Raw genomic sequence first — 21,975 nt, 5'->3', positions numbered from 1 at the left:
CCTGAGTGCTGTGGCTGATGGGGCTTTGTGTGGTCAGGGGCTGTTTCCCTTGGGGATAGCATGTTCTACAGAGACAATCAGAATTTTTTATGGCTGTTCTAACACTGCTGGCAATTAGAAACTGTCAGCACTCCTCGTTCAGAGAATCCCAGAGATCCTGCTAAAGTCATAACTCTCTTTTTAACAGTGCCTGCAGCTGCCCTTTCTGCGTTCCCTTGCCTCATACCGCCTCTTCCGGACAGCAAGTCCCTTTGACAGGAGAGTGACATGCCTGGAATGGCATCCATCACACCCCAGTACTGTAGCTGTTGGTTCCAAAGGTGGAGACATCATCCTTTGGGACTACGAAGTGCTTACTAAAACCTGCTTCATAAAAGGGGTAAGACTTGAGGTGCATGGAATTGGTGGGAGGGAAAACTGGAATTCTACCAAATACTGCAGATCAAAACTGAGGTCTGTTGTGGGAAGCAGATGAGGATGTTGGGTTGCAGAGTAGCCAGCAGTGGGGCAGGACTGAGATGCAAAGGCACATCTGTTTTAGGTCCCAGACTGTTCTAGCACTGAGGAGAACTGAAACGTGTTGATTAAATTCATAATGAAGCAGGACGTGGTGTGTGCTCAGTGGAAAAATAATACAGCAAATGGTAAAAACACTTCTCTTTAAGAGAAGGCAGAACCAAGTAGGCAGAGAGTGTCTGTCTTAGGTCTTGATCTTTCTCTGCTCACCTTTTACTCTGTGTCAGTTGAGGAAACACCTTTGGGGAGAAAGAGAGTCCCATTATTTAAAGTGAGAAACTTTGAATGGTTTATGTAGCTGGCATGCCCTCTGCTTGCTGCATTCAGGCAGCCTCATTCTGACAAGAGTTCAAAGGCTGAACTTTTATCCCCTTTCTAAATTAACATAGGTATACACCGGGAGGAGGTCTATCCTCCAGGGATTCCACAGTCAACTTCATTTTTGTAAAAAGGTGGTGCCAGCCAGCTAGGCAATACATTGCCTGGAGATTGAAGGATTAGCAGTTTTGTCCTCCAGGAGGGCATCTGTCTAGACAGCTCTTAGGTGGGAAGACAGGGTTATTTTTGCCTCCTTGAAGGGCTGTGGTGTGTTACACTGTTGCTGTTAAGGACATAGTGAATGCAGACTTTAGGGAACACACCTTTTTCCTTCCCCATCGCTCAGTGGCTTTTTCTTTTGTTCATCACCTTCCTTGTAGATGGGAGCTGGAGGGGCCATCACAGGAATGAAGTTTAACCCTTTTAACCCTAGTCAGCTGTACACTTCGTCAGTTGCCGGCACTACCACCCTGCAGGATTTTAATGGCAATACTGTCCGGGTCTTCACCAGCACCGAGGACTGGGAGTAAGAAATTCAGCAATGTTTTGGGCCTCTGTGTCCTGCTGGCAGGAGTGCTAGAGAGAAAGGGAGAGCGGGAGAGAGAGAAAGAGATGGGTTTGTCTCTTAACATGTGGGAGCTGGGCTTCCTCTTCTCCACATACCTGTCTTTTAGCCTCTGAATTTCAGGGATTCTCTCTCCTCCAGGGAGGCTCACTCTCCCTTTTTATTTTTTTCCTTGAAATGGGTGGTGGGTAGGAGAGAGCTTTTCTTCATGAAGGGGAGGGACTCTGATACTGTTTGCTTCCTATTACACATAGGAGAATGTGGGGGTACTGGTGGATTTCCTCAATTATCTGTTCTGAAACTTCCCATAGCTCTGTGACCTGGGGACCTTCTAAACTCTTCACCTGTTAGCAGTGCTGCTTCTCATCAGATGGTTTTTACAGGACAAGTTATAGTCCCCTAAGTGCTGCTCCAAAATTCACTGACTTCATGTCAGGGTCATCCCAGTTCATCCCACTCAACTTGCAGTGCTTATCTAAAATGCTAAAATTAGGAGTCTGGGTTCCTTCAGTAATGATTTGGAAAAGGAGATGAATTACTAGAAGCAACTCTCTCTGCCTGTGGTTAGAGTCACCCTCTCACACTGTTGCTTTTATGTGAACTCATGAGGAAGCCTGAGCTCTTCAATTACTTTGAATTACTTCAGTTCTTAAAGGTAGGTGAGGGAATTTGGTTAGTTTCCTCTTCTTCCCACCTGATCTTTCTGACTAGCAGCATTCATGGTTGGTTTCCAAACTGGCTGTTCCAGCTGCAGCCTTGTGATAGGGCAGGAGCTGAACCCAAGGAGTGCTGAGATGACTGTCCAGGGAGGGACAGAGTGGGTCTTGGGACATGAGGTTCTTTTATCTGAGCAGGATGCCTGTCACAGTGATGATGCCATCTTCCTTCTGCTGCTCTGAGGACCTGCAAGCTCTGTGGACTTCTGTAATCCTCACTGGCTTGTTGCAACCTGATATTTGCGGGGACAGTTTATGAAGTAGCTGCTCTGTCAACAGCAGATGGAGTGCACTTGAGTGTCAGAGAGTTTGGGGACTCCCAGCCAGCATCCTTCTTTTCTGTCTTTGTGGAGATGCTTCTCAGTAGACAGACAGGGGAAGAGTGACAGAACAACACAACAGCAATATAACAGAGTGCAGAACATCAGATTCCTGTGCCAGGGGGTTAGCAGTAGGATTTCTCCTTGCACCACTCTCGTCCTGCCAGCTTGTACCTTGAGAAAGACCAGATACAGCACTGGAAGCAACCTGTGGTGAACTGGTGAGGAAAGTCTCTGTGAGAACAGCTGGGTGCAGGGCTGCCATGAGTTTGATGTGCTTTCTCCATGGGATGGGGCAGAGTTTGCTTAAGATCTCAGCCTGGACTGAGCCAGGTAGTTCACTGCAGATTAGACTTACCCCCATACCAGAAGCAACAATGCTGCTAGAGAGTTTTGCAGCCCAGATTGGTGGGGTTGAACTTTGTAGGCTCAGAATATATGTGCTTAGTTTGGAAACATGAGCAAAAAAACGTCCTTCGTGTGTCTGTGCTCTGCCAGAGAGCAGTGTGTTGCACCCAGGGAAACAGCAGTGCTGCCCAGGTGATGACTGTTGCGTGAAGTTTTTGTCTTCCACTTTTAACCTTGATGCCTCTTGGCTTTGTGTGTATTCCAGAAAGGGCCAGGAGATTCTCTTGGAGACATGAAGTTCAGTCCTTATGAGGCAGTGAAGCTTTATGTGGCATCAGGGGATGGCACCCTAAGCCTGCAGGACCTGGAGGGCAGAGCAGTGCAGATCATCTCCCGTGCCCCAGACTGCAGCCATGAGCACCACAATGTCTGGTGAGAAGGGAGCACCTCAGGGTTGATCTGCTGTTCCTTGGGGTTAACACTGCACTGCTTTTTGTGCTTACAGTTTCATCTTTGCCAGGGCTAGGAGGCTCTCGTTGTGAATTTGTCCTGTGAGGGGCTCCTGGTTCCAACCCTAGCACTGCAGGGTGGGTCACAAGCCAGGCAGCCATGGGGCATTTAGGCTTTTACAGCAGTCCGGTGTGCTGCCTGCATCTTCTGTTGTTGCTTTCTGGTGATGCCATCTCCTGTCTTGTAGATATTGACAGCTTTTCATGAAGTGTGACATGAGAGGAGCAAGATAGCTTCCTCCTTTTCATTGTCAACAGTATTCTCTTATCTGTAGCAGGGCAGGTAGCATAGGAAAGCCACAAAGCTTTCCTGTACAGTCTGAGTTTCACTGGGTGAATTTCCACGACCTTGAGTTTGAAAACAATTTCTCTTTGGAAGTGAAGCCTTCCCAACAAATTCTCAAAGGACCTCAGCTTCGTTCTTGCTGCCCCTCCCAGCAGAGCTGGGGTGAAGATAAGTCTCTGCTCAGTTTTGTTTCCTGGAGCATGAAGTTGAGAGAGTTTGATTTGCAACTTTACAGTCCAAAGTTTTGTCTTTTCATTACTGCTACTTCAGCGTTCTGTGGAAAACATCATTTTAAAGCTGTTCCTGTACATGTGTCCCTATCTTAAGGCTCTTCTGATCTTTCCCAAGGTGTGTCCATGTGCAGGCATTAAGTAGCATTTCAGCCTCTGCTGTGTTCTACTGTCCCAATGTGTCACACTCTATCCAATGTCACACTTCACAAATGACCAGGAAGTTTCTTTCATATTCAGTCACCAACAGAAAGCATTGCTGAGAAGTTGTCCCTCTTTTTGATGCTCAGGCCCACACCATCAGGCAGGAGGTTGCAGTTGCAGTGTGTTGGAGTTGATGGATGAGATGTGAACCAGAGCTCCACTGCCTTCACTTGTCTTGTGGGAGGCTGCACTGATTTTGTGTCTTTCTCTCCAGTTGCTGGTACTGCAGTGTTGATGTTTCTGCAAGCTGCCGTGCAGTCGTGACAGGTGATAATCTGGGCAACGTGGTCCTGCTCAGCACTTCTGGTGAAGAGGTTTGTATGGCTCTGTAGTAATCCTCATGGCTCACCTGCTTTCCTCCAGTACAGGGACCCTGAAAAGTGAAGCAAGAACCTTGCAGCTCAGGAGATGAGCCCACCCGTTGTCTAGGGGATGAGAAATCCTCCACTTCTGCCATTTATTAAACATTTTCACATTGTTGAGTTACCAAACTGGGACTGTCTTGCGTGCTACCCCTTCCTTAAGTGTGTTTGCTGCTGGCCAGAGTACTTCTAGGGTAATCTAAAGATGAGAGCACCCTTTGCCAGCTCTTCACACTTCCAGAAATGGAGTGCACTGATGGGAGTCACTTGGGAGTTACCACCTTTAGGTGTACCCTTCCACCACCGTGGTACACAACAGGAATTCAGCCACTCTTGGGGTGACAATTGCAGTGCTGCCACCAGACACGAGAGGGCAGGCAGGGCCGGGCTGTGCCCTTCAGTCTGAAGTGGCACAGAACATCCTGGAGATACATCCTAGAGAACAGTTGGAGTGGGATGTGGTTTCAAGGGCTTGCAGTGTCCTCACACTGGAATGACCACTTCTCCTGCCTGTAAGGGCAACACCTTTAAGAGTTTGCCACCCAGTGAGCTGTGGCCTGAGGCAGCTGTGTAAATTAGTAGGTAATCAGTAGTACTCCAAATAATAGATGGCTGTTCCTGAAATTATTACTCCTGAAAGAATTACAGTATTTTCTGTGCTTGGGAGATGCCTGCTGTTTTAGGGTGGATGGGCCATTTTCAACCTTCTGATGAGAAAGAATCTTCCAGTTTCAGATGTAGATTTATTCATCTCAAGTTTATATCCAATTGTTTTTGTTAATTGAAATGTTTCTCCAATCCTTCGTGGCTTTTTGCTGATGCATTTCTAGAAGCCAATTATATCTCCTTTTTTTTTTTTTTTTTAGTAAGATAAACAAAGCAAGCTCTTTTGGTCTTCTCCTGCAAAGACCCTTCCTTATTATCTTGGCAGCTCATTTTCTGTACTAGTTCCAGTTTGGTTTAATCTTTCTGCAGGGAGGAACACTGGCACTGGATAAAGTATTCCAGATGTGATTTTGCATTGTTCCATGGCACTCATACTTCATGAATCAGGGACTGCATTTTCCTTTCTCACAGCTGTAATAAATGGGTAGCTCAGAGTTCTTCTGGAATTAAACTGTTAGTTTCCAAGGTTATTCCTCTTTCCCACTTCCAGTGGATAAACTCCAAGTGTATTTTAAGAGTTTTCTTACTCTGTAAATGTGTGACCTCTTTACTCTGCACTAGTAGCTTATTATTCCATTTCTTTACTCCAGATCTTGATTTTTTAAAATTTCTTTCCTGCGTGATTTTCCTTTTTCTTCTGCTGCAGATCTGGAAGCTGAAGTTGCACAAGAAGAAAGTAACTCATGTGGAATTTAACTCCCGATGTGAGTGGTTGTTTGCCACAGCATCTGTGGATCAGACAGTCAAAATCTGGGACCTCAGAAACATCAAAAACAAAACAAATTTTCTTCATGTGCTTCCTCATGACAAACCTGTCAATGCAGGTGAGTTAAGGATTTAATTGCATGGATGTCCAGAGAGCCCTCTCAGTTCAGCTCTCAGTGTTGTGGCAGTGGTAGCTTTTGCTCTGGTTAAAGTTGCACAGTAGCTGGTGTTAAAGCAAGGGAGGCAGTGGGAATGTGTGGCCAGGGCAGCTGTAACACAGTCTGAGGCTTCCTGTACAAACTGTGGCTCTGTACCTTGAGATGTGCATGTGGGAGCATCCTCATTGACAAAAGCAGAGCGAAGGGCTCAAAGGAGCACGTGCTGATTCCAATGGGATGAGGTTCAACACGGCCAAGTGCCGGGTCCTGCACTTTGGCCACAACAACCCCATGGGGAGCTCCAGGCTGGGCACAGAGTGGCAGAAAGGGACCTGGGAGTTTGGATTGCCAGGAAGCTGAAGATGAGCCAGCAGTGTGCCCAGGTGGCCAAGAAGGCCAATGGCATCCTGGCCTGGATCAGGAACAGCGTGGCCAGCAGGTCCAGGGAAGAGATTCTGCCCCTGTACTCAGCCCTGGTGAGGCCACAGCTCGAGTACTGTGTCCAGTTCTGGGCCCCTCAGTTTAGGAAGGAGATTGAGGTCCTGGAGCAGGTCCAGAGAAGAGCAAGGAGGCTGTGAAGGGGTCCAGCACAAGTCCTGTGAGGAAGGGCTGAGGGAGCTGGGGGTGTTGAGGCTGGAGAAGAGGAGGCTCAGGGGAGACCTCATCACTCTCTACAACTCCCTGAAAGGAGGTTGGAGCCAGGGGTGGTTGGTCTCTTTTCCCAGGCAACTCTCAGCAAGACAAGAGGGCACGGTCTCAAGTTGTGCCAGGGGAGGTTTAGGTTGGATATTAGAATTTCTTTACGGAGAGGGTGATCAGGCATTGGAATGGGCTGCCCAGGGAAGTAGTAGATTCTCCATCCCTGGAGGTATTTAAAAAGAGACTGGATGTGGCACTCAGTGCCATGGTCTAGCAACCGCAACAGTGGTTCAAGGGTTGGACTCGATGATCTCTGAGGTCCCTTCCAACCCAGCCAATTCTATGATTCTATGAACTTAGCAAGAGTCTTTCTTTGCAATGTCTCTTTGCATGATTCTAAGATGGGAAGAATGATTCTTGCTATGTAACTCTTAAGTGATCTGTGTTCCAGCTTAGTGTTTGTAAGAGCTCTGAGTCTTGAGGTCAGGTCTTGGTTGTTGGTACACATGGCCATATTCACATCCCAATTAAAGAAATAGTAATGGGTTTCCAATCAGAGAAATCTGAATGTCATGTTTCTTGTAAGTCACAGGATTGTGCTCTTTTGTTTACCTCATTGTCTCCTTCTCCCAGCTTACTTCAGCCCCACAGATGGTTCCAAGCTCCTCACCACAGACCAGCGCAGTGAAATCAGGGTTTATTCATCTTCAGACTGGACCAAGCCCCAGCATCTCATCCCACACCCACACAGGCAGTTTCAGCACCTCACACCTATCAAGGTGAGTGAGACCAGTGCAGTCTGAGAGGAGGATCAGGTTGGGTGCTGGCAGCCAGCTGTCAATCAGCAATGGTGTGATTTTCTGGTCAGGTTTTACTGTGTTGCTGTGTGGATGTTCACACTGCTGCAACTCCCAGCAGAGTGCTGCTCTGAGGATGCTGATGTTCTCTGGGTGGGATGTCTGAGCTGTTGCTCACACTGCTGGCTGTCTGGTGTGTGTCAGTACCAGCTCTGTCCCTTTCTCTTACCTCCCTGTCACTCTGCTCTGTGACCAGGCCACGTGGCACCCTCGTTACGACCTCCTCGTCGCAGGTCGCTACCCAGACCCCAAGTTCCCGGGGTACACAGTGAATGAGCTGAGAACTGTTGATGTCTTTGATGGAAACACTGGGGAGATGGTTTGTCAGCTCTATGATCCAAATGCTTCTGGAATCATCTCGGTGAGTTGAGCCCTGCAGCTCAAAGTACAAATATGTGTTGGATGTCTGACAAGAGATGGGGGTCAGGGACTAGAACCAGGAGCATCCTCTTCACTTGTGATAGACTCAGGCTCTTGGGGGCTTTGTGGGTGCTGGATAAAGCTGCTGAGTCAAGCAGGGCTTGGCCATGGGCATCTCAGGGTTTCTCTGAAGCTGGTTAGGGAATGTTGGGCTGTCCAGATGGTTTGTTGCTATTATATAAGGCTTGTGACTGTGTTACATAAACAGTGATGCTGTTACAGGCTCTGATTGTGTTTGCATTTTCAGCTCAATAAATTTAACCCTATGGGAGACACACTGGCTTCTGGAATGGGTAAGTAAGAGAACCTGGGGCACAAAGGACAGGTGGGTTCCAGTCCCAGAAAAGGGCAGACTTGTTTCTCCAGAGGAAAGAGCAAGTTTTCAGTGAGAGTTTCCCAAATCCCACTTGCTAGTAGTCCTCTAGAATGTCCTACATCTGTAGAAGGGATCAAGACCTTTATTCCAGTCTTCCATCTTTGCAGTTAGAAACTAGTTACTACTCTGTGAAACATGGAATGGAGTCCGGAGGGAGAAGTCTCCTCGCAGCAGGGAGCTGCTGCCATCTGCTGCCGGTGGAACAAAAGCAGAAAACGATCCGGGGGGGTTGGGGAAGGGAGGGGGAGAGAGGAAGCATTTTCCTGCTTGGCTGTGCCCTCTCCCCTCCTTTAATTTGTCTCATTTCTTAGGCTGCAGATGCAAGATGACTCAGTTTTTCACAGGCTGTTTGGGATTAAAGGAGCTGGCTATAGATTTAGATCTCAGACCCATGACAGATGAGACTGGCAATTACTTGAATAAGTTTCTTAATTAGTTCAAATTACCATGGCTGTGTGGAGATAATGCCTACAATAAATACCTTTGCATGCTCTGTACCTTGGGAATCTCTTAGAACAAACAAAGCATATTGAATTTCTGGTATTCTGGGGACATAGCCTGAAGTATTGTATTTGGTGTAGAGTTTCTGATGCACACTTGTTTTAATTGTTTCTCTCAGGCTTTAATATTCTGATCTGGAGCCGGGAGGAGATGGTTGCCAAGAAGCAAGAGCATCTTTTGAAAGCCATGGCAGTACAGGGGGTTGGAAGGTGGAGTTTGTCCAGACGTGGAGGACAGAAGCAGACAAACCCTGGGACAAACAAACTCAAAGCTAAGTTACTGTCTTGGGAGCTGGAGGAGATGAGAACAAAAAGCAGTGATTCTAAATTGCAGGGAAGGAAGCAGAAAGGGAAGGATCTAGAGAAGTGATGTAGTATTTGGATCCTTTCTGGATCAAAATTTGTACCCTGGTACAAATTCAGTGTTGGCAATGGGCACTATAAGCCGTGCAGGGCATTAGACTTCTGTTTTGTCCTTTCTCCCTGGGTCTGATCTTGTGTGCCCGATCCCCTTTGCTTCCCTTTCTAGAAAGTTGTGTCGGTACCTGGTTCCTCCTCCAGGTGGTTACCGCACATTTTCTGAGGCAGTAGAAAAAACTTCAAAGATGTTCTCACACCCTGCACCCAGCCTGCCACATCTGCTTGTCAGAGTTTACCATCCTCTCATCTTCTGGAGTCTGCTGTGGAGCTGCTCATGACAGGGTCCCCAGCCTGTTCTAGTCAAATTGAGTTAAGAAACCCTTTGTTAATGTGGTTAATGTCCTGAAAAGGTAGAATGTTTACAGGGGAGAGGTGGTGGGTAGCTTGGGTACCTCTCCCTTATGCAGGCTTCTTGGAAAATGTGCATCTGTCAAGACCTCAGGCTTAGCCTGTTCTGTTGCTTGCAGCCATTTAACTAAACCATGAGGAACATGATGATGCCTGAGCTCTTGACCTGTCTTGGGGGATGCAAGGGCATTGTGGAGCTGGGAACCTACTGATTCTGTAGTTTCTCTTTTCAGAGCTCTAGGTTTTTCCTTGCCACTGATTTAGGCAATTATTTTTCACCCATGCCTATTTTCTTTAAATGTTGGATAAAAGTGTTGTAAAACAGAAATGAGCAGCTCCTTCCAAACACATCTGCTCAGAGCCAAGTCTTAAGACTGCTGATAAACTGAAGTGTTTTTGCTTTTTCTAGTTTGTTTATGAGGCTGCCTGGGGCCTTGCTGCTGTCCCAGGGGTTAGTGGATGGGACCAGGCTCCAGGCCTGCTCAGATTCTCTATGTTCCCTTTTATAGTTCTGCAGTATTGATATTAATAAAGTTTTGTACTAAACTGAGGCTCTTTGATACAGAGAGTTGCTGCTTTGAGTATTCTGCTGAACTGCTTTTGTTTGGGGCAAGAAGTTATTGACCCTCCTGCAGGAGGGCCAAGAGACCTGGAAGGGTGGTGGGAATACCAGTCTAGTCCTGTGTCTACAGTGGACCCTTCCTAGGTGGATGGGTTGCATTTTAAACTGGATCTACCATGGTTGCTGCAGTCACAAAACGGTTTATCTCAGTTCTCACTCTGCTGTAAGTGGAGTTTTCCATCAGGGATTTACTTCTGGAGGGGGAGTGCTGCAGTTAAGTCCTTGCCTGTTTTCCAGCACTGAGCACACTGGTGGTAGCTCTGTGACCTTGTTTAAGAAGAGGAGTAGAGTTCAGTGTGAAATTGATTTTAATAATGAAAAGGAAATGTATTGGAACAATTACAGAAAGTAATTCACAGTCTAAATGTCTAAATCATCATAGAAACCTTTCCTCTGTGTTTGTGTGTACAAAATTTGCTGCCTTTAAAAATAGCAGGTCTGGTCCTCCTAAATGCACTTCTTATTACTTCTTTCTTGTTCCAGTTCTCACAGGCAGTAGCTCTGTCTTTAGGACTGTTTTGATGTGCAGGAGGCCTAGATTGTATCTTCAGAGGACAAAAAGGTAAGGAAGATGCTGAGAACAGCAAGCTGCTTCTGCTGATACAGAGTTCCCATGGGGAAAAGTCCCCACAGTGCTCCATAGGGGAAGAAAGGAAACTCTGTGTAACATAAGAGTTGGCTTCTGTCGCCAAGAGGGGAAGGGAACTGCACCAGAAAGGGAAATAAAAGCAGGAAGTGAATGTGCAGCATCACCATGTGAAGAGCCTGTGCTTCTGGTGCCTGTTGCAGCCTCTCATTTTCTGCCAGAAGCTAAAAGGCAGGTGGTGAGCATGAAGCTTCCTGCAGCAGCTGCAGTGCACACAAGAGAGACCAGCCTGGAGAATTACATTTTGGACAAAATGCCAAATGAAAGGATCCACCATCACCTGCAAACTCAAATCATTAGTAGCCTTTTTGTTTTGTTTGGTGGTTGTCCATCCAATAGGGAGGATAATAAGTGGGAAACTTGGCTTTTAATCTATTCTTAGGTAAATGGCTCTGCTGCATTTCAGTTAGGGCATAAAAACATTCTGCTAGTAAAGCAAATTCCTTGGGCTTATAGCTGAAATCTGGACTGCCTGCAGTACTGGATATTCCCTGCAATGGGTGCTTGAAGTTGAGAGGTGGGGTGGCCAAAGGCTGACTCTTTTATACAGGGCCCAAACTTCTTCTTTGTGGGAAATCTCCTTTGCTATGGTCACAGGAATTTATCTCTCTGATGGAACTCTCAGAGCTTCTGTGGATCATATACAGCCTACTCAGGGCTGAATCTGAGAAACTACTGCCATGTTTTCAATCTTGTCTTGATTCCAGCCCAGTTCTCTTGAACCATAGGAGGGTAAAAAAGACCAACTGCCAGGAGCAACCTTAATGAACACTTTTCACTGTCTTCCATCATCTGCAGCAGTTCCCTCTGCGTGGAGTCTTGGTGCATTGTTGCTGAACTGGGCCCTCTGCCCCAAACCCAGCCTTCCCACCATCATCAACCTAATGGCCTGAGAGAAAAACCCTCAAAGCAGGTTGACCCTGAAGAAAAGTGCAGCTGCTGACTGTACTTGATGTGGCAGCTGCTGGAGGCCCAAGCCCTCTGTCTCAGTGATGATGAGTGGTAACATTTACAATTGCTGAAAGGAGGAAAATTTGACCAGCTCCAACTGGCCACGGAGGGAATCCCAGACTGGGTAAGGTGTGTGAGGACTGAGGGCACCCCAGTAATACTGGCTTCAGAGTTACAGTGTCATTTCCATTAGAGTGGCTCAGTCTTTTCTCTCTGGGCTGTCACCTTTAGAACGCATCCATAAATCAAATCCAGCTTCATTCTGGGAAGCAACAGTCATAGCAGGAGAATGCACAGCAGCTGAAGATGCCCAATTATCCTCAGGGGCAACACTGCTCCCTTCCTACTGCCTGGGAAGGAGTTGCAGCAACTGTCAGGCTTGCTCTTCACCCTCAATGGAAACGTGCCTGTAGCCAGGGGGCTGAGACTGTATGCGAAAGAGTACAGTCAAGAGGAGGATTATAAGGAGGAGGAGAATAGATCCACAGACAGCCAGACCCACAAACAGCTCTGCAAGGAAGAAGAGAAGTGCTCAACATGGTATCATTTATGGTATTTCCCCTTCTGCCATGCTCTGGTCCAGCCTGGGCTCACCTGTGTCGTGCATGCTGCTTGCTACCTGGCATTCCTGCTCCCAGTCCTGGGGGACAACAGGATCTGTGAGTTCCAAGAATCTTTGCAGTGGGCATTTATGCTGACAGCCAGGGATTGTCAGTGGGAAGGGTTCTTTCCCACTCTCGTTCCGGAAGAACATCTCCACAGAGAAGTTACTGAAAACAAAACACAGCTAGATGGGTTGTTTTTTTTTTCTCCCTCCAGCTCAAGTTCTCCCTTCCTTTTAACTCTGTGTGCCCACACTTTCCTTTATTCTCGTGATAGTTTTACTCCTAAGTGCCTGTCCCTAGGAGCAAGACTGCAGAGCCTAACCTAGGAGGTGAAATCACAGCAGTCACCTTTACTGCAGCCCTCACCTGTCATCCTCTTGGTACAGCTCAAACAAATGACATGAGGCATAGGGTGCTTGAATTTTGTTGTAGACACCAAGAGCCATCTGCAGTGCCACGAGTGTGGTATCATGCTGAGGAAGAAGAGGAAAAAAATGTTATCAGTCACCCCTGTGGTGACACAGCACAGCTCAGATTATACCAGTAATGCGCATCAGGATGCTGAGGGGATGTCACCTTTGTAAGTTCCATCTGGAAGAAAGCAGAGGAACTGTAATGCTGGAATGGTGATTGTGGTGCTGGCAGAGCAGGAGAGGAAGTGAAATGCAGCCATCTATATCCTGCATTGCTCTTTAAGAATTAATCTCTAGGGAGCAATTTGGGAGAGATGTTTGACTTTCTAGTCAGTAGGGCTGCTGGAAAGGGGATGACTTGATTTACACTGCTGAAACACTACATCTGAGTAGCATCAACTCATCTACCCAATAACTACAGCAGTGGTTCCCCAAGCTCTGCCAGGCTCATCAACAAGCCTGAGCTAAAGGAAACAAAGCACAGGTTGGGAATTTTCCTCGGGGGCCCCAGAGGAATAATGCCAGGTCCTGCATTTCCCACCCAGCCAGACACAGAAAATACATGTCCTGATCACTTTATGAGCTGTAGGGAGGCCAGGAAGGGTTAAAACTATCACCAAGCCCAAATGCCCTGTGTGGAGGAGGAGGTGGATAAAAGGTAACCTCCCAGCTCTGACTTACCGCTGAATAGGCAAGGAGTTTCAGGTTCTGGTGGGCAGAAACGTTTGCTGCTTTGGTTAGGTTTTTTCTTATGTGACCTAGCAGGACCCCTGAGGAAAGGAACAGCTGGTAAGAGGCAAAAACCAGACAGAGCAGCATGAAGCTTCCTCCCTGAGGTACTCACCACCTTGCAGACGAGCCTTTTCTACACGATTGTGGATCCCAAACAGAAACTCAAAACCAAAGTCTTTAAGTATCTTCAACTGAGACATGACATCTGGTGTCACCCACACGGGCAAATCCATTTTGTGTGCTTGCTAGAAAGAGAAAGAAGAGTTATTTATCTGCAGGGAGCTTGTATTACAAATTAGAGAATGGAAATCAGGGAGCCTGGAGTCCAGCTACTGATTTCTTCTGTTATTTTAAATATGCCCCCTTTCTATTTATGCTTCTGTCCTCACACTGCTGTGCTGCATACAAAGAATATACATGGGATTTAATGGGAAGCATAAAAATTAAAACCCAGAAGCTACATTTCTGCACAAGGACAACTGGAGTGCAGTGTTAGGTCTTAAGATGGATACAAGAATCTTGGGGCATTTACTTTAAATGTGGCTGGTTCCTCCAAGCAGATGGCATGCAGACAAAGAAAAACAACCCAAACGCAAACCCAAACAAACAAAACAAAACAAAACAACCCAAAAAAAAGGGTAGGTGAGAGAGCACACACAAACTCCATGTTTCTGGTGTACCTGCAGCACAATTTCATTGCAGGTGCTGAGGGCCACTGAAGGATGCTGGAGAAAGCTGTCAATTGCTCTGCAGATATAATACTGAGATGCACCACTGACAAAGCCCAGTAGTCAAATCCAGAATAAACAGAACTGGGAACCAAGAGAACAATTGCTTTGCAGCCAACCCATAACAAGAAAGGATTAGTTATACTGGCAGAAAAACCACAGTGGTGGTTCTTGGCACTACTCAGAGCAATTTTCTATGCCACACCCCACTAAACTGCCAGAATTTGAGGCTGAATTTCCTTAAGGGTCTGTTCTGTCTGAGCAGTTATAAGAAATTCCCATCAGCAACTTAGATATTTAGTTAGCTTTTCATTAATTTACAAATAAAAGAAGTTGCAAAGTTCAGCTATTTCTTGGACTTCATTTTCTCCATCCAGATAGCAGAATGAATCTAGTGGCTCCAGCAAGAAAAACAACCCTTCTCTTCAGAGCACTGTTTATAAAAATAAGAAAAAAGGGAGGAAGCCCAAGGCAGCTGGAAGAACCAATTAGCCTAGGGGAATAGTTTTGAGAGTAAAACTCCCCTTCTTCAAAACTTTCTGGTTTCTTTTTGGGACAGTGAGCTATTGGTCCATTTTTAGGGACTACAGTGGTTATCTGCTGGCCTGAGCCCAATCTGCAAGCTCATTAAGTGAGTCTTGAAGATTTGAAATTCTTCATCTGACCAAAGGATTTTTTGTTACCAACAGGAATTGCTTCACTGTGGTTGTTTCAAGACTGAAGATAAGGTCTGCAATACAAAGGGCATAGTGCAAAGCAGCTCTGGACTGGAATATCCTCAGCTTACAGCAGCTCAAGCTGATACTTTACAAAGCGAATTGCAATTCCATGCAGATTTGTCTTTTAGGTCCCCAAAGCAGTATGTACCCCTGCATACCACTGCCAGCAAGCTAAGCAGCTGTGCACCTCTGTAAAATCAGCATGACATGGTGTCAAAATACTTGGGCTAATGGCTTCTTCCACAACTGCCTAGTTTGACATGGGAGATCTCTATAATTGACTTCAGCATGCTGTTTATTTATCCCAGAATCGAAGAAGGGTTTGAGTTGGAAGGGATCTTAAATATCATCCAGTTCCAACAACCCTGTTATGGGCAGGGACACCTCCCACCAGCCCAGGATTCTCAAAGCCCCATCCAACCTGACCTGAGACACTTCCAGGGATGGGCAGCCACATCTTCCCTGGGCAACCTCTTCCAGTGTCTCTTCACCCTCAGAGTGAAGAATTTTTTCCTCATGTCTAAGCTAAATCTCCCCTCTTCCAGTCTGAAACCATTACCCCTTGTCCTGTCACTCCATGCCCTTACAAAAAGTCCCTCCCCAGCTTTTCTGTAGGGCCCCTTTAGGTACTGAAGGCTGCTGAACAACCCCAACTCTCTCAGCCTCTCTTCACAGTAGAAGTGTTCCAGCCCTTCCTTAGTGGCCCTCCTCTGGACTCACCTCAACAGCTCCTTCCTGTGTTGGAGGCTCCAGAACTGGACACAGTGCCCCAGGTGGGGTCTCACAAGAGCAGAGCAGAGGGAGAATCCCCTCCCTCAACCTGTTGGCCGTGCTGCTTCTGCTGCAGCCCAGGACATGGTTGGCTTTTTGAGCTGCAAGTGTGCCTTGCCTGCTCACATTGAGCTTCTTATCAACCAACACCCCCAAGTCCTTTTCCTCAGAGCTGTTCTCAATCCATTCTCTGTCCAGCCTGACTCTCTGCTTGGGATTGCCCTGACCCAGGTGCAGAACCTTGCACTTGGCTTTGTTGAACTTCATCAGGTTGGCACAATCCCCCTCTCAAGCCTGTCTGGGTCCCTCTGGATGCCCTCCTTTCCCTCCAGCTTGTCAACCACCCCACACATCTTGGTGTTGTCAGTGAACTTGTTGAGGGAGCACTCAATTCCACTGTCCATGTCTCTAACAGAGGGACAGTCCCAATACCAATCCTTGAGAAATGCTGCTCACTACTGGTCTCCAGCTGGTCATCAAGCCATTGATCACTACTCTTTGGAGTGTGACCATCCAGACAATCCCTTATCCACTGTATTGCTCATCCATTGAATCCCTGTCTTTCCAACTTGGAGACCAGGATATTGTGCAGGACAGTGCTGAATGCTTTGTTATACACAAATAACCTTGTGTGCAGCACTGGTGAGTCTCCCGGATACATGACATTTACTCTAGCATTAGCACAGCTAACCTGATTTCTCACTTTTGTTAAGCCTTCTCGAGATGTGCTTCCAACAAAAATTCACATGACTTTAGGCTGGTACCCCACCCCAGATAATAAAAGGGTAGCACATCTCTCTCATTGGCAAAGGACCTGAGAGGTCAAAAGTCAGATGTAGATGAACCCCACTTAACCTGGATGAGCACTTTTCTTTTAGAGATGGCATTAGCAGAAGCACAGAAAGAAAAGTGATTGAGGTAAAGCCAGAACCAGGAACTGTCCCAGTTTAGGCTCCCAACTTAAACCAGAGAGCTCTTGCAGTTTCCAGAGATCTCATTTCTACCTTACTGAGTTAAGTAAGTTAAGTAAGTAAGTTAAGTCTTCTCCACAGACATCTAAAGATTTCACAGTAATTTTCTAGTGATTTTCCAGTAATTTTCTAGTGACCTTCACAAGAGATTTAGGCAGGTGGGACTTTTTCTAGTTCTGGCACAGATACATATCTAAGCTACAAAGTGGGAGGTTAACAGGATCCAGATGTAGGTAATGTCTGGCATGTGGCTCTAGTGAGAAGGAACTGGGATGTTCTGAAGTGAGAATGTTACTTCTAACTGTAGGGTGAGAATGGTGAAAAGTTGTTGTATGAGATAATCTTCTACCAAAGCCAGTGAGCCCTAAAGACTCATGGCTGTAAGATAATGGCCAGACTTACTTCACAGAACAGTGTGTCATACACACTCCAAATGTTCTCCAGGGAGACATCTCGGATCCCAGTCTCATTTGCCACCATCTGCATGAATTGCTGCAGGTATGAGAAAAGAGAAAGGCCTTCAGTTTTTCTAATCTCAGGCTGTGTTACGTGCACAGGTATTCCAACCCTTTCCTCAGAGCTCTGATTACACAGAGGTGATAATACTTCAACTACAAGCCTAAGACCACCTTATCTCATGCAAACAGTCACTTACCCAATTCTCTTTGGTTTTATTTATGTATTCTGCTGAGTGCCGTGTTTCGTTTTGTAGCTGTTCATACCGTGGACAGGGGGTCAAAGGAAACTTCAGCAGCTGAGCAGAGACAAGAGCAGGAACGTCACTGAGAACACCGAAGTGCAGAGTTTGCAGTGAACATGTGCAGTTATAATGAAGCTCTTAATTAACAGGCTGCCATCTACAAACAGACTCAAATACTGCCTTCTAACAGCCTCAGGATAGTGTGGTGTGCTGAGGTGTTGCACCTAACATGCTGAGTGAACACAGCCCCTGAATTCTCTTCTTGCTCTGAGAACAGAAGAACCTTTGCATGGTAGGTCCCAGGAGAAGTTTGAGACAATCTTGAATCGAGACTGAAGCGAAGTGGCAAAATCAGTGTAACACACCACGTGAGCAGTGAGTACATCTCCTTGAGATTTAACTTACCCTTTCCTGGGACTCGGGCACTGTGTGCACAGGGATAGGCTGCCAGGAGATGTTAGGGTTGAACATTTGCTGTCCCTCAGGGGGATACAAGCCTGCCAGGTTGGCCTCTGCACTCATCAGCGTCCGGTCACAGTCGGTGCTGCGGACGAAGATCTGCCAGGACAGGGACAGTGCTGTTAGCAGTGCTGCTGGGAATGGCTGGGATCAGGGGCAGGATGGTCAGGAACCTTTCCAACTGCCCTGCAGCTCCTCACAGATGACCTCAGCTGAAGGAAGCTGAGGACAGGAAGCTGAACATGAACATTTTGACAGGAAGCTGAACATGAGCCAGCAGTGTGCCCAGGTGGCCAAGAAGGCCAATGGCATCCTGGGCTGGCTGAGGAAGAGCGTGGCCAGCAGGTCCAGGGAAGGGATTCTGTGCCTGTACTCAGCGCTGGTGAGTCCACAGCTTGAGTCCTGTGTCCAGTTCTGGGCCCCTCAGCTCAGGAAGGAGACTGAGGTGCTGGAGCGGGTCCAAAGGAGGGCAACTAGGCTGGTGAAGGGACTCAAGCACAGATCCGATGAGGAGAGGCTGAGGGAGCTGGGGGTGTTGAGGCTGGAGAAGAGGAGGCTCAGGGGAGACCTCATCACTCTCTACAACTCCCTGAAAAGAGGTTGGAGCCAGGGGGGGCTGGGCTCTTTTCCCAGGCAACTCTCAGCAAGACAAGAGGGCACGGTCTCAAGTTGTGCCAGGGGAGGTTTAGGTTGGATATTAGAAAGGATTTCTTTATGGAGAGGGTGATCAGACATTGGAATGGGCTGCCCAGGGAAGTAGTGGATTCTCCGTCCCTGGAGATATTTAAAAAGAGACTGGATGTGGCACTCAGTGCCATGGGCTGGGAACCGCAACAGTGGTTCAAGGGTTGGACTTGATCTCTGAGGTCCCTTCCAACCCAGCCAACTCTATGATTCTATGAAGTGACCAGGCTGCTTGCTGTCACTACCTGGAGGAAACTGTAATGACACCAAGACAATCCGGTGTGTCACACCGGAGCAGTCTGCTCCCAGTCAACAGGATGGGCAGATGCTCTGTGTGGAGATGACAGAGAGGAGTCTGAAAAGGAGGAAGTCAGAGAAGGGGAAGATGGAAATGCAGATAATGACTGGAAATAGACCCCTGACTGCAGGAAGGGCAATGAAGCTGGTGAAACAAAAGCCTTAGGAGAAGCAGATGAAAAAGCTGGGGTTGGTCCAGTCTGGAGAAAAGGAGGCTGAGGAGAGACCTTACTGCTCTCTACAGCCACCTGACAGGAGGCTGTGAGCAAGGTGGGTGTCAGTCTCTTCTCCCAAGTTAACAGGCAATAGAACCAGAGGAAATGGCCTCAAGTTACACCAGGGGAGGTCTAGATTGACTATGAGGAAAAATTTCTCCACTGTAAGGCTGTCCAGCATCAGAAGAGGTTGCCCAGGGAAGTGTGACAATCCCTGAAGATGTTTAAAAGACATTTAGTTGTGGTGCTGAGGGACATGGCTTAGGGGTGGACTGCGTAGTCTTAGGTTAGCAGTTGGACTGGGTGATCTGAAAGGTCTTTTCCAACCAAAATGATTCTATGACTCTGTGAAGTGCACTGCAGTTAGAGCAGGGCTGGGGAAAACTGATTTCAGTTCTTAGTCCTAGAATGACCTGCTGGGCTCATGAAAAAAAAACCTGGTTTCTCCAAGGGTCTGCTTTCCATCTGAGAAACAAAGAGTGATCTGACTAACAGAAGAACAAAAGAGGGAGATGGGATTTTATGTGGTCATTGTGGGCTCTTGGGATTAATGGGCAAGGCCTTATCCTTCCTGAGCCAGAAAAAAAGAGAAAAAACAAAAATACAGAAAAGTTCAGAAGGTCAAAGTGGCAAAACTTTGGTATTCTGGTATCTGTGCACTGAAAACTCTTAGGGGTGGGCTGGAGAGAAAACAGTGATAAAGCAAGAGGAACACATAGGAAATCATGAAAGAACGTCCTAGAAAACAGCATACTGAAACTGAAAATAAACAAGAATAAAAAGCCAGAAGAATGAAAAACAGTGTCAAGATTGGGATTTCCATTTTAAATGTTGGGAGAAACATATGAGAAAGTGCACATCCTCACTCTGCACAGCATCTCCCCTACAGTGTGTTGCCCACAACTTCACAGGTCAGAAAGCAAAAAAAAAAAAGAAAGTTGCCTTTTCTGTGACAATTTCGACTCACTTTTACTTCTTAACCGTGGCTTTAAAACAACTCACCCTGTACTAATTTGCTTTCATTCTTGGTAAGCTCTGAAGAAACAGAAAGGAAATATTTTTGGAGATAAGGATCTTATTCTGGAGTTTCATAAAAAACAATTAAGCCCTGAGCATACATGCTTTCTTCAGCACCTTCTGCCAGGGCTCCAGCTTGTCGCAGGGTCAGGTGACAGATGGTCACACGGTGTCACCCAGAGGCACTGCTTCTCACAAGAGGAAGGTTGCTCAACTTGAGCAGGGTTTCAGGCTTGGTTAGCAGAACAGCTTTTGTTTGCATAGTCCTTGGTTTGTTTTTCCTCCCCGAGCAGGGGAGGGGAAAACAGCATCAGCTAGGAAAAGCTTTTCAACAGGCTTGGAAAGGAACTTTTGAGGCAGCTTCAAGGATCTGTGTTTGAAGTGCTGCTCAGAGTTGTGTTGATGAAGCAAATGTCAAAGCAGGGATGGCACCTGAGCTGTGGTAAGCTGGGTATTTAACAGGGATCGTAAAAAAGGGGGAAACAAAGACAGAAAATTGCACGGGGGACTCTGTTTGCCCAATCCAGCCCAAAGTGAGCTCAGATAAAATAAGTGAACCAAGGCAGAGTCAGCAGTGGGACGAGGGGGTCTTCAGTGCACGCTGTCAGAGCCAGGTGACAGCACTCACCACACCTCAGGGTGACGCTTGCTGATGTTCCAGCTGACTCAAACCTGTCTGGTCAGCAGGAGGGGTACTGGGCAGAGCTCTCGACTTCCTTTTTCTGCTCTTTCGGGTGTTTCCCTGTGCTTTGCCTGCGGTTCCACGGGAGTGCTGCAACATTTTATAAACTAAAACCACCGGATTCTCCAGAGCTATTATAAAGCTGACAGCATTGGCAAGAGGGAGAGAAATTAATAGCTTCAGGGGACTGAAGCTGTCGATACAGCTGGAAACAAGTGCGAGGGTCTCTGTTCCCGTGTGCTTGGACCTGAGGAGCCCTGGGGAGGGGGAGGGGCAGGGCCAGGGCCAGGTCCAGGTCCAGGTCCAGGCAGGGCTGCTGCGTTCTCGCTCGCTGGTGGGTCACAAAAGTCCCGAACGAGCCCCAGCTACAGCCCCGCATTGCTGTTCCGTTCCTTTGCCGTCGGGGCAGGCGGCCTGAGCAGCCCGACAGTGCTGCCGTGGGTCGGACCGGACCGAACCGGACCGCCCCGCAGCGATTCCCCAGCCCCTCCGCTCCGGACTGCAGCGAGCAAGGGATTGAGACACAAACACTCAAAGAGAAGAGACCCGGCGCTTCCCCGCCGGCAGGCGAAGCCGCGGAGAGCGCCGGTTCCGCGCCCCGAACCGCCCGGTACCGGCGCGGCGGCACTGACCTCCTGCCGTCGGTACGTGTCGCTGAGGAAGCCGCGGTACCGTCGCCTCAGGGCCTGGCCCAGCTCCCACTGCTGCCGCATCCCCACCTGCAACGGCACCGGGGATCACGGACGGTACCGGGGGTGACCGAGGGCGTCGGCCCCACCCGCCGCAGTCCCGCACGCACCTGCGTGAGCTGCCCGAAGCCCTGGGGCCAGGAGCTCTCCTGGAAGGGGTCCCGCGGGTAGGCCTTGATGGGCGAGCGGTCTCCGTGCCGGTACACCTGCGGGCGGCACCGCGTCACACCGGACCGGCACCGCGGACCGGACCGGCCGAACTGCTGCCTGCCCACCCGCCCCCCTTCCCCCCCACCCCCCTCACCAGCGTCACGAAGCGAAGGCTGCGGGGCCGGGAGGGCGGCGGCTGCAGACAGAACGCCAGGAGGAGCAGGACCCAACCTCCCGAACCGTAGCCCGCCGGACCGCCCGCCATCGCGCTTCCCTCCCCCCCACCGCTGCCGCCGCCGCTGGGCGGAACCGAACCGTTGCCGGCCGCAGGCTCGCACGGACACAGTTTTCCTGTGCACACCGGAACCACCGCGGACGATCCCGGGAGCATCAGCGCTTCCCCGTGCGCCTGCGCGAACGGGCGGGGCGGCCCCGGGGGCTTCACGGGATGCGGGACACGC

General features: G+C 48.2%; 3 protein-coding genes across 10 annotated transcripts in view; 2 read left to right on the top strand and 1 right to left on the bottom strand.

Annotated features, from left to right (window-relative positions):
• DDB2 (damage specific DNA binding protein 2) overlaps positions 1 to 10,009 on the top strand; it is a 50,943-nt gene extending 40,934 nt beyond the window's left edge. For 6 of the 8 annotated variants that reach the window (XM_030452638.1, XM_030452643.1, XM_030452637.1 and 3 more), the window contains 8 exons: positions 188 to 379; positions 3,049 to 3,215; positions 4,227 to 4,326; positions 5,687 to 5,864; positions 7,176 to 7,321; positions 7,596 to 7,760; positions 8,067 to 8,112; positions 8,815 to 10,009. In XM_030452638.1, the coding sequence (XP_030308498.1) occupies positions 188 to 379; positions 3,049 to 3,215; positions 4,227 to 4,326; positions 5,687 to 5,864; positions 7,176 to 7,321; positions 7,596 to 7,760; positions 8,067 to 8,112; positions 8,815 to 9,065 (1,245 nt within the window). In that variant the 3' untranslated portion in view covers positions 9,066 to 10,009. Of the gene's footprint in view, positions 1 to 187; positions 380 to 1,214; positions 1,361 to 3,048; positions 3,216 to 4,226; positions 4,327 to 5,686; positions 5,865 to 7,175; positions 7,322 to 7,595; positions 7,761 to 8,066; positions 8,113 to 8,814 lie in introns of all 8 variants that reach the window. The other 2 variants (XM_030452642.1, XM_030452641.1) reach the window with 1 other exon arrangement.
• Positions 10,010 to 10,378: 369 nt separating this feature from the next.
• On the bottom strand, positions 10,379 to 21,901 carry ACP2 (acid phosphatase 2, lysosomal). Its single transcript, XM_030452644.1, has 11 exons — positions 21,669 to 21,901; positions 21,475 to 21,570; positions 21,308 to 21,394; positions 17,727 to 17,879; positions 17,277 to 17,375; positions 17,024 to 17,113; positions 13,545 to 13,677; positions 13,382 to 13,470; positions 12,654 to 12,760; positions 12,277 to 12,452; positions 10,379 to 12,192 (listed from the first exon to the last, which is right to left on the bottom strand). Exons 1-11 carry the CDS (start codon positions 21,777 to 21,779, stop codon positions 12,056 to 12,058), a joined length of 1,278 nt encoding a protein of 425 aa, XP_030308504.1. The 5' UTR covers positions 21,780 to 21,901; the 3' UTR covers positions 10,379 to 12,055.
• NR1H3 (nuclear receptor subfamily 1 group H member 3) overlaps positions 21,255 to 21,975 on the top strand; it is a 30,290-nt gene continuing 29,569 nt past the window's right edge. Inside the window, exon 1 of the mRNA XM_030452657.1 lies at positions 21,255 to 21,319. The gene's annotated coding sequence lies outside the window, so the exon portion shown is untranslated. The remainder of the gene's footprint in view (positions 21,320 to 21,975) is intronic.

The sequence above is a fragment of the Calypte anna genome, chromosome 5A (assembly GCF_003957555.1).
Source record: "Calypte anna isolate BGI_N300 chromosome 5A, bCalAnn1_v1.p, whole genome shotgun sequence".
Classification (NCBI taxonomy): domain Eukaryota; kingdom Metazoa; phylum Chordata; class Aves; order Apodiformes; family Trochilidae; genus Calypte; species Calypte anna.
Note: the sequence above shows the minus strand (reverse complement) of the source record. Positions and strands in the feature narration are given on the sequence as shown.

Excerpts from the sequence above, each read along its gene's own strand:
- ACP2 (XM_030452644.1), bottom strand. The coding sequence starts at position 21,779 with ATGGCGGGCGGTCCGGCGGGCTACGGTTCGGGAGGTTGGGTCCTGCTC. Across the intron at positions 17,376-17,726 it reads TGCCCGAGTCCCAGGAAAGG|CTGCTGAAGTTTCCTTTGAC; the intron begins GTAAGTTAAATC and ends GTCTCTGCTCAG. Across the intron at positions 12,453-12,653 it reads CTGTACCAAGAGGATGACAG|TAACTTCTCTGTGGAGATGT; the intron begins GTGAGGGCTGCA and ends TTTTGTTTTCAG.